At 43.9% G+C, this 14,795-nt stretch overlaps 1 protein-coding gene across 1 annotated transcript in view; it reads right to left on the minus strand.

The window, feature by feature from the left end:
- rnf144aa (ring finger protein 144aa) overlaps positions 1-14,795 on the minus strand; it is a 78,746-nt gene that overhangs the window by 5,215 nt on the left and 58,736 nt on the right. Inside the window, exons 6-8 of the mRNA XM_084310690.1 lie at positions 13,563-13,779; positions 6,561-6,711; positions 5,907-5,996 (exon numbers count right to left, since the gene is read on the minus strand). Coding sequence (XP_084166816.1) covers positions 5,907-5,996; positions 6,561-6,711; positions 13,563-13,779 — 458 coding nt within the window. The remainder of the gene's footprint in view (positions 1-5,906; positions 5,997-6,560; positions 6,712-13,562; positions 13,780-14,795) is intronic.

A 14,795-nucleotide genomic window follows, 5' to 3' on the forward strand; every position in this document is an offset into this window, starting at 1 on the left:
CTTTCATTAATTCATGATGGAACATAATAGCTATGATGTAGATTTGATTTCGGGATAATAGCATATACAGGCAAGACATGGCAACGTCGATAGTGGAATCGACGTATAGGGCTTTAACTCAGGATTTCATGAATTACCCTAGACCGCTCTAAAACCATACTTATATTCACCACGGTATAACACGGGAACATATGGATGGAAAAATGTATTCTTTCTCACATTTTGAACGATAGATAGGTGATGTCAAATGGGCCATAGTATTGTATCCATAGCTATAATGTAGAATATAGCTCTACAAACAAGGTGACTCAGTCCTATATTTTAACGTGTGGCAATACGACCACAGGGCCCGACTAATCCCCGGCGCTGAATGAGTTCAGAGATGAGGAACAAATCTAAGTCTTCCTTGGGGAGGAGCCACTGCTGGACTAGCTGTCCAGTATGTGTCAGCATGCCATGGCCTGAGGGACAGTGTTGTGACTTAATGTTCAATGTAGCCCTTTATTTAGAAATATGTGGATGGTTAAGCAGTTAAAAAGAGGAATTCATCACTTAATTTAAAGATGTTCCACAGATGTTACCCCTCCAAGTAATGCAAGTCAGGTGATACACCACAAGGAGGCGCCATACACCAGCACAACTCCACTGCTACAAAATGGAATGGAAAACATGCAATCACACGCAACAGTCAGGGCTTATGATAAAGAAGCGCTTTTCCACAAATTTCTGGGACAGAGGAGAGCTCTCTGCCGAAGGCAGGTCTCTGAAGGGCAAGTGTCTGTTATGTAAAAATACAGCCAGCCCAGTACTAAACTATCCTTTTTTTTTTTTTTTTTTTTACAGTTCACAGATCTGGTGGGAGAGAATAGTGTCATGGTTTGAGCACAGTCTCCCCTTTGCTCCCAGTAACAGGCCCTGACAGAGGCAGCGTGTCAGAGAACATTAAGGACAGAGACGTGACCTCTCTGCTTCCTCGCGGTGTTCCGTCACATAGGGGTGGAGGCGGAGGGCAGGAGAAGCGGAGCTTTTCCCATAAAAGCTGGATTTGCTGCTCAGGCACATCTTATACATTCATGAAGGGGCCAGAGGCAGGCTATTTAGGATCTGGGGGGAACAAACCTAATTCTACAGAGGGGGGAGGGAGAGTGAGAGTGAGAGTGAGAGTGAGAGTGAGAGTGAGAGTGAGAGTGAGAGTGAGAGAGAGAGAGAGAGAGAGAGAGAGAGAGAGAGAGAGAGAGAGAGAGAGAGAGAGAGAGAGAGAGAGAGAGAGAGAGAGAGTGAGAGTGAGAGTGAGAGAGAGAGAGAGAGAGATGGCTCCCACGGGCTGAGCCATTCCCATGTTCCTATGACTCAGTCTGGCCCACTGGGCAGCAGATGCCAGTGTGTGTACGCTAGCATCCACAACACAACAGTCTGTTGGACAACGGAATGTGCTCGTGCCTATGAATGGCTACACTTAAGGAGAGATACTGAGGGTGTCGGTGTGTGAACGAGGGCTGGTTACCGTGGCGTTAGCTTCAGTCACAGAGTTTGAGGCGCTAATGGGGCCCACAGCACAGGCCTACTGTAGCACCGGCTGAGGACGTCTGGGGAAATGACAAATGGTAAATGGCTGCTTTTTTATATAGCACTTTTATCCAAAGCGCTTTACAATTTGTTACTCAAATTTTACCCATTCACTCACACATTCACACACCGACGGCGGAGGCAACCATGCAAGGTGCCAACCTTAGGGGTTAAGTGTCTTGCTCAAGGACATATCTGCCCGCTGCCCGGGAGGAGCGGGAATCAAACCGGGAACCTCCGGATTGTCAGACGACTGCTCTACCTCCCGAGCCACTGTCGCCCCTCGACAAGGTCATATCTTAATTTAATCTTTCCTTTCATCGGTTTGCACAGAACCCCGATTAACCTCAAACCCGGACAACCAAATGGATGTACTTTAAATGAGTATTACATTTAGTAGAATACTAAATTCTGCTGTACAGCCCACTATATCTTTGTACCAACAATGCCTTTGGTGGAACAGGAGATAAAAAAAACATGTCCCCCTGTTTCACTACTGGCAAAGTTTCAGCCCTTTGCTTTTGTAGAGCAAAAACATAAACTGTAGTTGTTGGAAATCCTTTGTTGATACAGCCACTGCATAAGCATGCTGCTGCAGTAGAATTACACTGACGTATAGGACATATTTCAGAATGTGTGAATCCTCATATTTTAATAATGCTTTGGTCCAGCATTTCAAAACTGCCGTGTTCCAAACCATTTTCATTACTTCCATCTGTGGGGATCTGATGACTTTCAAGTCAACCATATTATTCACACATTACACAGCCTGTTACAAAGTATTCACACATTACAACTAGGGATGCTCGATATTGGCTTTTTTACCGATACCGATATTCCGATATTGTCCAACTCTTAATTTCCGATACCGATATCAACCGATATCAACCGATACCGATATATGCAGGGTTTCCCCGTCCAAAAAACGGAATAATTTCAGGTAACTAATAATTTCACTGGATATATATATATAACAAATATTGTTATTGTTTTTTGTTTTTTTAAACCGATACCGATATTTTCCGATATCACATTTTACTGCCGATATCGGCCGATAATATCGGTCGGCCGATAATATCGGACATCCCTAATTACAACCTGTTACAAAGTATTCACACATTACAACCTGTTACAAAGTATTCACACATTACACAGCCTCTGTTACAAAGTAGTCACACATTACACAGCCACTGTTACAAAGTATTCACACTGCTTAGAATACACCAGATATGGATACAGTCTAATACCACAAAGACTACAACATATTAACCCTTTCTCTGCCACGCTTATGTACATCCTTATACCATCCTCTGCCAGCTCTATAACTTTTTAAATTGTATTGTTAATTGACATTACTATGGCCCATTCAACGTCAATTATCCATCGTTTAGGATGTAGCAATGTTCTACTTTTTCATTCACATATTCATACTAAAATACGGTCTAAAGTAAAAATATGTTTTTATCGTTTTCTGCAGCATTCTGCAGAACGTGATTTATAGCCCTAAATGCATTATATTGATGATCAAATACAGTTTGATAGCGATCGGCGCCAGATAAAAAATGTCAAATGTACCTGCTTCTAGAAGTTACTACTCATCATCTGATGTTAACCGGATGGGGGGGGGGGTGTTTATAATTCCGTGGCCAACGTTAGATGATTCATGTAGTGTGGGTGATATGATCATCAGAGCAGTTTGTATCGAACACGGTAATAATAAACGCTGAAACTTACCCCAGTCTCCTCGGGCCGTTGGGCGATGAGCGTGGAGCAAAAATATTGCTATTATGGGATGTTGAAATATGTGATCCATTTCCAGGTTGTATAATAGTATATACGTCCAAATCATGTTGTTTATCGAGTTATTGGCAACGGATCGCTATCCATTGTGTCGAGCTCGAGTCCCGTGAGCGATAGCGAGTGGCCGGACCGAATATGGATGAGGACCAGTTTCCGTTTCCGGTTTGCTGTTTGGGCGATCCGCCGATCGGCCACCAGATGGCGCTCTTGAACCGTTGGAGAGTTGAGAGGAGATCAACAGGGGATCTCAAGACTCCGCGGGTGAAATATGATTGCCATCACAGATTTTTGAAATATTGATCTCAATGACGTGTTACGGCGTCATTGGCAGATTACGCATGGCGGAGAATGACGTGTTAACTCGTCCTTGGCGATTAAAGGGTTAACTCATTGAACGCCAAAAACGAGTATACTTGTTTTTCCCAGCCAACCGTTCGCCGCCAAAAACGTAAATACTCTTTTTATTATTTTTTATTATTATTATTCTAAACAGTCAGCCAGACCTTCTTGTGTGATCCTGGTAACTCTGAGTGAATTGGAATTGAAATGACGATTGAATCCCGATAGGTGGCAGTATCGCCTACCTTTTGAACTGGGCTAGTTTACCTTGGGGGAGGGGGGGGCGGTTGCTCACTCACTGCTGGCCAGAGTCGTAGCCACTAGACACTAGAGTGTCTATGCAATGGCGAGCGAACTATTGGAGATTATTATTATATGAAGAGGACAAAACGATCACACTTATGGATCAGGTGCGTTTTCACCAGACTACATTGGACTCAGCACTTCTGGTAAATCATAAAAATACTATAGTCAAACCGGCCGAGCATGTAATATCTGTTCACCGCTCCGCGGTAGTCACCGACACCAGAGTTGAGAGCACTCCAGACTAGGGCCAACTAAGCAAACTATTGGAGATTATTATGAAGAGGACAAAAGGTGACGATCCATCCATAGCATAAAGTGCGTTTTCACCAGACTATGTTGGATTCTAGTATTTTCAAACAGGCTGTTTGGATGTAACGATAACGTTATCTGTTGGGGCGCTACCAGGGCCAACTAACGTTATTTATTGTTCTAACTTCTGACCCAAAACACTTTGGAGCAAGAGTGGACAGGGTTTGGTGGACTTGCGGACAAAGGTAACGTCTATTTTATTGAACCCCATCATAAAACATGCCTTTGTAATGATCCCAGCGTCAGAAGATGATTCCGCGAAGGGACCCCCCCCCCCCCCCCCCCCCCCCCCCCCCCCCCATGGTTTGAGAATCATTCTACTATGGTCATGTTACCTTTGACCTGGAAATAATATAGGTGGCAGGCGAGCAACCCGCACGAAATGCGCATTATGCGCACAAAACACGTCTAACTAAACAGTTTTTTCCCTGTTGGGAGTATACCTTTCAAATGAGCTATACTATTGTCTCCATAGCTATAATATACAATATAAACATCGTGTCTGTAAACATCGTGAAAATGGTCAAAAAACGCTGGCGCCAGGGAGTACAGATGGAAAAACAGCGTGGCAGTCAAATAGTTAATATTGTCATGCAGAAATATTGTATTTCCATTGTATATATTCCATTTATAGCTGGAATTGTCTGCTGTGGCATGCTGAAAACTAAACTAGTACCACTCCAAACCAATGACAAGATAATGTAAAACCCTCATAATTAATGGCTGACAATAAGACAAACCACCACATCATTCCTTCGGTTGCTGAACACCTTGACATTATGGACATACAAGGTTCCTACAGGACCGTGTCAACGTGTAGCTTACTTCATTCTCTACACACGGTGCGAGCGGCGAGGGAGTCGTCCTTCCCCTATTCTCTACAATGTGTACTTGACCGGACTTCATTCTGCACATGGACTGAGCTGTGAGCGGCATTGTGCTCTCGAGATTAACGCCAGTAACTGTCACAATACCCTCCTGCATGCAGGGCCGCCTCAGGGGGTGTGCGAGCAGTGCGGTCGCACAGGGCCTCGCGGGAAGGGGGGCCTCGCAATTTTTTTTGTTATAATAAATAAATAAAATTATTATTATTTATTTTTTTATTTTTTATTTTGTATTTTTTTGCGAGGCCCCCCTTCCCGCGAGGCCCTTTTTCATCACAGACCTAAAAACTAGTTTTGCTTACATGCTTATATATTTCACATTAGACGTTTGTAGAATAGTGTTCCGGGCTCTGCGGCTCTGCGCTATTATTTAAGAATATGTTTACTGTATAAAAAAAGGGGGGGGGGGGGCTTGCATTTAAATCTCGCACAGGGCCTCGCATTTCTCCCAGGCGGCCCTGCCTGCATGTGTGTGTGTGTGTGTGACAGAGAGAGAAAGAGAGAGAGAGAAGAGAGAGAGAAGGAGAGAGAGAATAATGAGAGAGAAAGAATAATGAGAGAGAGAGAGAAGAGACACACAGAGGGAGCAGGAGCACACATGCACAGCCACATGCTGCAGTGCAGATAAATGGTGGGGGACGGGACCCCTGAGTGTGTGTGTGAGTCAGTGAGAGTGCACGTGGGTGGAAGTTGAGGACTCACCTGTGTTCTGTGCCAGATAACGGATGCCCTGGAGTGGCCCAATTTGTTCCGACAGGGCCCTTTGTCATAGTGGATCAGGAGGAAGTCATCCTGGTGCACAAGCACAAACACACATAAATATACACACATGCACACAAATAAACAACACAGACAACAGCCAGTAGATTGACCATTAGTCATCGGAGAGGCACGGACAGCTGTTCAGAGGAAATTGCTTTTAAATGCCCTGCGTGGCTCCCTTCAATTAGGATTACATAAGACACTGGCAGTAAGCCTTCTCCATGCCCAGATAAAACCCTCATTTTCATTTGTCTTGTAATGGATTTAATAACAACAATGGGAGGAAACATGTTAGGAGAGGGATTCTACTCCTCGCCTTGTGAAGTCCAAGGTTAAATCGTCATTTTCTGATAACGAGAGACATTACCGACACCCGAGATATGCAAAAGAATATAATCACGCATCAAGCCTTATCAGAGAGAACACACCATTATTGAAATGTTAAACCAAAGTGGATGATAAACTGGGTTAAAACTGCAGGCCATATTCACACAGTGGCCATTTTGCACTCGTGTCGTGCTCAGGTTGGGATTCCCAACCTGAGAATGACACAAGCACATGTGAATGCAGCCAATCGCCGTGGAGGAGACTCACATCCAGGGATTCCAGACAGTACCAGCAGAAGGCGTGTTTGCAGTTCTTGCACATCATCTGAGCACATCCCTCGTCCCTCTCGATGTAGACCTTACATTTGGGACATCGCTTGATGGGCGCATCGTCTTCCTCGCTCTTAATATAGAAGGAGCTGGGAAGAGAAAAGAGAGAGAGTAACCAGTCAAGTTTCCGGGTGGGGTCTACACCGCAACATCGACAACAAACACGGCAGTCGCCAAAAATCTATTTGCATGAATCCGGCCAAGGTGCCACAGAGAATGAGACAACGAGCAGAGGAATAATCTATATGGGGGCTGAGAGGGACACTGCTGTACATGGATCTATAATCTATATGGGGGCTGAGAGGGACACTGCTGTACATGGATCTATAATCTATATGGGGGCTGAGAGGGACACTGCTGTACATGGATCTATAATCTATATGGGGGCTGAGAGGGACACTGCATGTACATGGATCTACTGTATATGGGGGCTGAGCAGGAGGTCATTAGGACAGCAGACTCAGTTGGCACTTTTAAAAAACAGCTCAAAACTTGCCTTTTTAAACTAGCTTTTAAATTAATTATTATCTTTATTTGAATGTCTTGTTTTTTTTATTTCTATAATTTTTTACTTACACATTTTATTATAATTTGTATCATTATTTGATATCCTTTTTATATTTTTATTTGTTATGTCTTATTTTACTGTTATTCAATTTTAAGATTGTCATCTTATTGTTTACTTTGCCATTATTATTATTTTATTTGTAATTAATTTATTGTCTTACAGTTTGTCTTATTTAGCTATTTTTACTATCTTATCAAGTTGTTTTATTACCATTTCTATCACTTTAATGTTTTTTTTTATCCTTTTGTTTAGTTTTTTGTGTAAAGCACTTTGAGCTGCAATCTGTATGAATGGTGCTATATAAATAAAGTTATTATTATTATTATTATTATCAACTATATATAAAGTGGAAATAGGCCTATAGTGTATATTTTTAAGTTAAAGTAAGCTGTATTAAAAAGTAAAAGACAATAGACTATTTGGAATGAAATAGCACTAAGAAAGGTATTGTGATTGTGTGTTTTGGTCGTGCTCTATATTCACAGGCCTTCTTCCAAAAAGAAAGCGTGAGACTGTCTTTTTCTTTTTTTCAACGACGACGCAAAACTCTGTGAGCCGTCCGCCCCATTATTCGTCCAGAAACAGCCGCCATTAACGGGCCGTTGGAAAAGGCCCCAGAGTCCTGCTTGTCTCGCTGTGTTTTATTCCCCCATCCTTCCTGACTGCTTGTTTTATTTCCCTGTGCTCTTGATGTCGTTTTTTTTCCTGTATCCATTTCTCCTGTTTCGGAAGAAGAAGGGGGGGGGGGGGGGGGGTGCTGACTCATCAGGCATGGATGCGAGCAAGGTAGCCGTCCTTCCCAGCATCCTCCTCAAGACAGAAAACAAGCCCATTCATTTCCAGGCCAATTCTCCGCGTATCGATCGAAATCGAGCCAGAGTGAATTAAGGTGTGCTCCTCACACACACAGACACACACACACACACATACACACACACACACCTCCCATTCATCTGACACTGACGGCCATCTTGGAAACAGAAAACAAAACGCCTGTCGCGGACGAGATACTGAATACTTTCTTTGTCAGTTTTCCCCAACTACCTTTTTGTTCAACTCCTCACAAGGTCTAGAAAGGAGACGGAGGAGGAGTTAAAGGGGGCTCAGGAGGTAGAGCGGTTGTCTGGTAACCGGAAGGTTCCCGGTTCGATTCCCGCTCCTCCCGACAGTGTGTCCTTGAGCGAAACACTTAACCCCCGAATTGCTCCCGATGAGCAGGTTGAAACCTTGCATGGTAGCCTCCGCCGTCGGTGTGTGATATGAATGAATGCAGTCCATTTGAAAAGGACATTTTCATGACTTGGAAGAACAAGCATGCTCATAATAGAAGAAATAGAAACAAATTGAAAAGAATAGAATAGAATATCACATGCACAGCTATTAAGATTTTCCTTTAGGTGACCCCACTGGTTGCATAACAGTAAGGACACCTACTGTACAATACTCATGTTGAAATGCCCAGGAAATACCTGGATCTATTTAGGGAGAGCCGCTCCCCTGGAATGCAGCCTCTTACGTAAGGTACGAAAACTGGCATTAAAACCCTGAAACCTCGCCAGGGCCCGATGTTAAACGGAACCGCTCCTCGGAGGAATACAAATGCTCTTTTCTGTAACAGCGGCATAGGTCAAGCCCAGTCTTCATCAGGCAGCGTACGTGGACACCATTCAAATTAGGAGGCACTTCGTTTGTCTAGCTTCCCCTCCGTTAAGCAGATAGGGAAAGGAGAGTGCTTGGGAGGCTGACGGTGTGGATTATTGTTTGGAGGAGGAGGTCATAATTACAGTCAAGAGCCACATCCAGACAGAGAGGAAGCAGAGTTCAAACAGCAAAGGGTCATATAGAACCTCTTACTCCTGTTAAGCATCATCCTTGAACCAGTGTAGATACAGGAGAGCTCCTTCCTCCTTCTGTCGCTCTGCTGAAGTTTCCACAGTAAGAGGATATCACAAAGCGATGGGTCAGCTCTGAATATATGAGGGCAGACTTCTCAAGTTACTCTCCCTCCTCTACACCTTCTGAATGGCTCGGGCTCCAGGGCTGGATCCAGTGTCCTTAAAAAAGATTAATAGTCCATTCTCAGACTGCTTCATTGCAGTTTATATTCAGGAGATTGTTTTATGACCGCCTATTACTTTATGCTGTGGTCTTCTTGGCGCAACCCCAGGCGAACCCTGGCTAACCTGAGCTGCCCCCTCAGGGCCGCAGGCCGGCTGTCAATTCATATTAAAAGATGAACCGGCCGTATCCTACTGTTTTCCACGCGGAGGCCAAGCAGGCTTCCTAGAACTGTAGGCAGGCTCTCTCCACGGGCTCGTCCATATTCATACATTATCTTAATGATAGGAGTGCTGAAGTGGGGCCTGTTTGTGTCCTAATTCAAAGCGAAGTTTATCATGGTCAAGTGTGCCGTCTGTTGATCCTAGCTTTTCCTTTTTTTGAGGATATTAATATGGAGGTAGGTTTCCAGGAAACTATGGCAACGTGTCCTTGCGTGCTTCATTAGCGGCCTTAATGAAAAAGGTCACAGGAGCGGGATCATGGTGGAACTCGTCGTGATAACGTGTGCGTGTGTTGCAGCCTTTTTAGTATGTCTGTATGTGTGAGAGAGAGAGAGAGAGAGAGAGAGAGAGAGGAGAATGATAGAGAGACTGCAGAGACTGAGGCGGCGAGTATAAGAAGGAATCACGTGAGCTGGCGCTTTATTAAGTGTAAAGAAGGGTGTGCTGTGCATTTGTCGAGTGTGTGGATGATGAATCTGGCATCGGAGCTCGGCCAACTGTGTGACTGAGCGGGCGAGTGAACGACGAGTACACGCACTGGATCAAACATCCAACCAATAAACGGACGGGGCATCGATCCAACAAACCCACAGATCACAGTGATTATAGGAGTGCTCTCTCTGAGCAACTAACAAATGGTTTTAAAAAGGGGAATTCCACTCGTGTCTCTTGTAAGAAACGTTGCTTTACCAGATTAAAGTGAGTCTGTACAGTACATATCATCAGGACAGAGATAGAGCCATAAACTACTGCACATAATCCAGCTTCCTGCTTTTACAAAAAGTACACTGAGGTGAAAAAGGGCAGGCGTCAGACAGTGCCAGTCAAAGGTTGTCACTCATTGGGAGGGAAACAAATCCCAGACCCTCCCTGTCACCTGTGGTGTCCCCCAAGGATCTGTCCTCGGCCCGTCCTCTTGACCCTCTACCTGCTCCCCCTCGGCCGTGTCATCAGCCAGCATGGAATCTCTTTCCATTGCTACGCTGATGACACACAACTGTACCTTAAAACTGACTCACCCCCATCTGCAGCCCTGCCATCACCATCCCCATCATCTGCAGCCCTGCCATCATCATCCCCATGATCCACCCTCACGTCCTGCCTGGAGGAGATAAAGTTGTGGATGAAATCAAACTTCCTACAGTTAAACAGCTCAAAAACCGAAGCCATCCTAATTGGTACCCCCCACCAGGTCCAATCCTCCCCCATCACCAGCATCTCCTTCTCCGGCCATGACCTTCCCCTCTTATCCACAGTCACCAACCTGGGTGTAAAAATGGACCCCCACCTATGTTTTGAGACCCACATCAAACACATAATACAAAACCTCCTTTTCTCACCTCAGGAACATTTCCAAAATCTGTCCCACACTCACCCTCCCAGATGCTGAAAAACTTGTCCACGCCTTTGTCTCCTCCAGGCTGGATTACTGTAACGCACTTCTCATCGGGATTCCTAGCAAGAGTCTCCAGAGGCTCAGAACAGCGCTGCTAGGATCCTGATTTCTAAATATAGAGTGCACTATAAATCTAATGTATTATTATTATTATTAAATAATAATAATAATAATAATAATTATTATTATTATTATTATTATTATTATTATTATTATTATTATTATTATTATTATTATTATTATTATTATTATTATTATTATTATTATTATTATTATTATTATTATTATTATTATTACCAAACACACCAGAAGGGGAGGGGCTGAGCTTTTACTTCTGGTTACTCCGTTACCTGATGAGAGAGAGTGGGAAGCTGATCGAGAGACGATCGAGGTATCAGGAATCTACCATTGTTGTCATTCTGATTGAGGGTAGAGCTGAATCTATACTGCTATACTGTATAGCTGGCTGTACCAAATTAGATTAGTGTGGAGGAATTCCTTTTGGTTGCCCCAAACAATAGCTTAGTTACGGCCCCCACCCCTCGCTCTACTTAAGCTCATTGTCTCCTTCTCTTCCTCAGTGTCTCCTAGCTGGCCACGATGAGAGCACTCCTCTTAGCTAAAGCTCATTTAACCTACATGTACTAATTGTTTTTACTATTAAACCTACTTTGATCAGAAGATCCGTATACGATATAATTGACGAGTCTGGATCCACCACATTACATTAGATAAAAATCGAGTGTCATTCTACAGCACAAGTACAGTACAATGAAAATAAGTTTGGCATCCAACCAGAGTGCAAATGTAATGGTAAAGTGCAATAGTTATATACAATGTACAGGTGGTTAAACTGGGTATAAAATATAGTACCAAAAATGTTACCAAATTAGCAGCTTCTACTACTATTTCTGAAGAGAGATCCTCTTGGGCCACCTTGAGAGAATGAATCGGTTATGCCTCAATCTGGTAAATAAGTGTAATGTTGCTCTGCGGTTGAAGTTCACTTTGATGCGAGTCTGAGTGGAATAAGAGTGGAATAAAATCCCACAGAACATTAGAGAGTCCATTTCATTCAACACCTTCAAATTTAATCTTAGGAATTGGTTGATAGATAACCAAAGATGTGAACACGATGTGTATACTATGTGGGGATTGAACTGTGTATATTGCTGTGTATATAAGGGTTAAATTATGTATGTTATTGCTAATGTGTTTGTACTTGTGTTTTAATCTTTTTTGTACTAGGTACTAGCCCATTATTTCTGTCAGGGGGACTGCCAATGTAAACTAGCCTTTTGGCTACAATTGGGTACATTTTATAAAATGTTCCTTAAAGGTCCCATGTCTTATAAATGGCATTTTCCAGTGTTTAGCATTGTTTCCTAGCAATGGGGGATTATATCAATGGAGTCTGTTTCTCTAATTCTCATTTTGACTCATCAGTCTAGTCTCGAGTTCACAAGATCCTCCCTCACTCAACTAAGCCATTCTGATTTTACTGTTTTGCTGACGTGAATAAGGCACTGGTTGTAGTCACCGCCCACAATCAACAATTCGCTCAACAACAGAGCGAGTGGAATTACTTCCTCAAACTCGGGTGCCGACAGACAGCAGAGAACGAGCGAGCGAGAGAGAGGGAGAGAGATAGAGAGGGAGAGAGAGAGGGACCGCGTGCATGAGTGTGTGTAAATGTGTGTGTGCGCGGGGATGGAGCTTCTCCCCCGCAGTCGGGAGCACTCCATATCACTGTCAAAATATCGTTGCACACGCTCCCACGCGCACGCCCATATTCCGATCCGTGCAATAATATTCACAGGGGTATATATTGTCATTTGAAACACGTTACCAATGCATTGTCCCGTGGGATTATGCCCCCCCGCGGCAACATTTATTAGTATCCCCCTCAATCTTTCTCTCTCTCTCTCGGTCTGCCAGTCGCAGACTGTGGGTGACTGTCACTCAAAGCGAGTATGGGTGGAGTCAGACCAAAACAGCTTGAAATCTTGAAGTGGAAAAATGCTGCTTTTGAGTACTCGATTAGAAATATAAAACAATGCATTTTTTGGAGAAAACCCTTACAGATGTGTTCCATAGAATCACAGGAATTGTGTAAAATTGTCCATATAGTGAAAGAAGTCTCAATGTGGATGCCGCTGCCAATCAAATGTCCCTCATGCGGATAATAAAAATTAACTTGACTTGACATGAGCTCAGGTCTCTGCAGGTAGTAATGAAGAGAGGAGTGGTGGCAGGTCTATCTGATAAGCCACCTCTTCTCCCGTAGGAAGGAACAAGGTAATAATATCGAGAGGAGTGATGGAGAGAGAGGGATAATATTGATGAAAGGTGAGCACAAGGTTACCCGGCAGCACAGCGCCCGTTCTCCCCCTAGAGGGGCTAAAGAGCAATGAAGGGTTGCACTTGTTGGTGCAATACTTAGCGGTGCCCATAATCTCTGCCGACATGCCCTTAAGCATGGCCACTGAACCCTCAAACTGCTCCAGGGGGCACCGCACTGCACTCTGACCTCTCTGAAAAAATAATGTATATTTTGTGTAGTGCTTGTATGCGTGTATATCTAAAGAGGGACACGTGAAAAGGTACGATTCCAATTACTTTGTTCAACACGACCAATGAAATAACACAGTGATAGTGATATCAAAGGTAAATACAGGGCGACAGTTACAGTACCTGTTTTCTCCAGGCAGGAAGGATGTGATGGGGATGTTGTTCTCCTGGCAGGCCTGGCCGGGGTGCCAGGTGGCCTTACAGGCAGAGCAGAACTCCAGAGCACACACGGCGCACTGGACCAGCTGGGGCAGCGCTGGCGTGTCCACCTCTTTCAGCTGGCACACCGCCTGGCAGGTGGAGGACGGGCACCACGTCCGGCAGGGATCCAGCAACACCTCTGTGGCAACACACAGCCGGGGGGCAAGGGGTCAAACACAATGTCTCCCCGCTCTGTCGCACAACAATTACACTCGGACACACTTTCACTGTAGGCTTTTCACCACAACGTTTCCTAATGGATGTTCGTCAGGTTCAATCTCTTCTCCTCCGAGTGGACCCCGGCACACAATAACTGGCGATAGGTCGTGATATGAATACAATGAGAGAGATTTACTAGGGCTGTAGTCAACTTTGACGACTAGTAGTCAAGGGTTCTGACGACTAGTCGATTTGATTGACAAATTCCTTCAAGAAATTCCTTCTGACAACTCATTCTGTATGAAAAACTAAATCAACTATATTTCATAGTAATATAGTTGAATCTAGATCATTTATTGCCACTTCAACTAAACAACAACGTTTTGGTTGACTAAAGACCAAACCGACCAATTAACTGACTAAGATTAGAGATGCACTAAGATTTACACTAGTTTTAGTGAATAATGATTTACTTAAGTTATTAAGGAAGAACAAAGGCATAGGTAAGCTACACTAAACACCATCTCCTCACACTTTTCTATCAACTGAATGATAACAAGGAAATATTAAGTCAGTTTCTCAGACATATTTGAAAATGTTAATTTGAACAGTTTGAAAACGGAAATTACAGTTTCAGTTTGACACTCACACTTTCCATCACCACACAGTCCAATATGACGACTATTGATTTGATTATCCAACATGTCATTGTCCATACCAAGGCAGACATTGTGCTATGTATATTATTGATATAAACAAGCATGAAACCGCGCAGACCCACGCCGCCACCTGAACAAGCGCCCAACAAAACGTTCCTGCCAGACTGCTCACATGTCCAGACTGCCAGACCGTGACTGAGCGGCTGACCACTGACCACAAATTGCAGCGTATAGTCTGCAGTCCAGGATATCTACACTACACCCCCCCCCTCCCCATATCACCCAGCGCCACTTAATTCTAGAGTGTCTCCTGTGCATGTTAACTAGCATGGCACAC

This window comes from Notolepis coatsorum (assembly GCF_963971535.1).
Source record: "Notolepis coatsorum genome assembly, chromosome: 3".
In the NCBI taxonomy this organism is placed as follows: Eukaryota; Metazoa; Chordata; class Actinopteri; order Aulopiformes; family Paralepididae; genus Notolepis; species Notolepis coatsorum.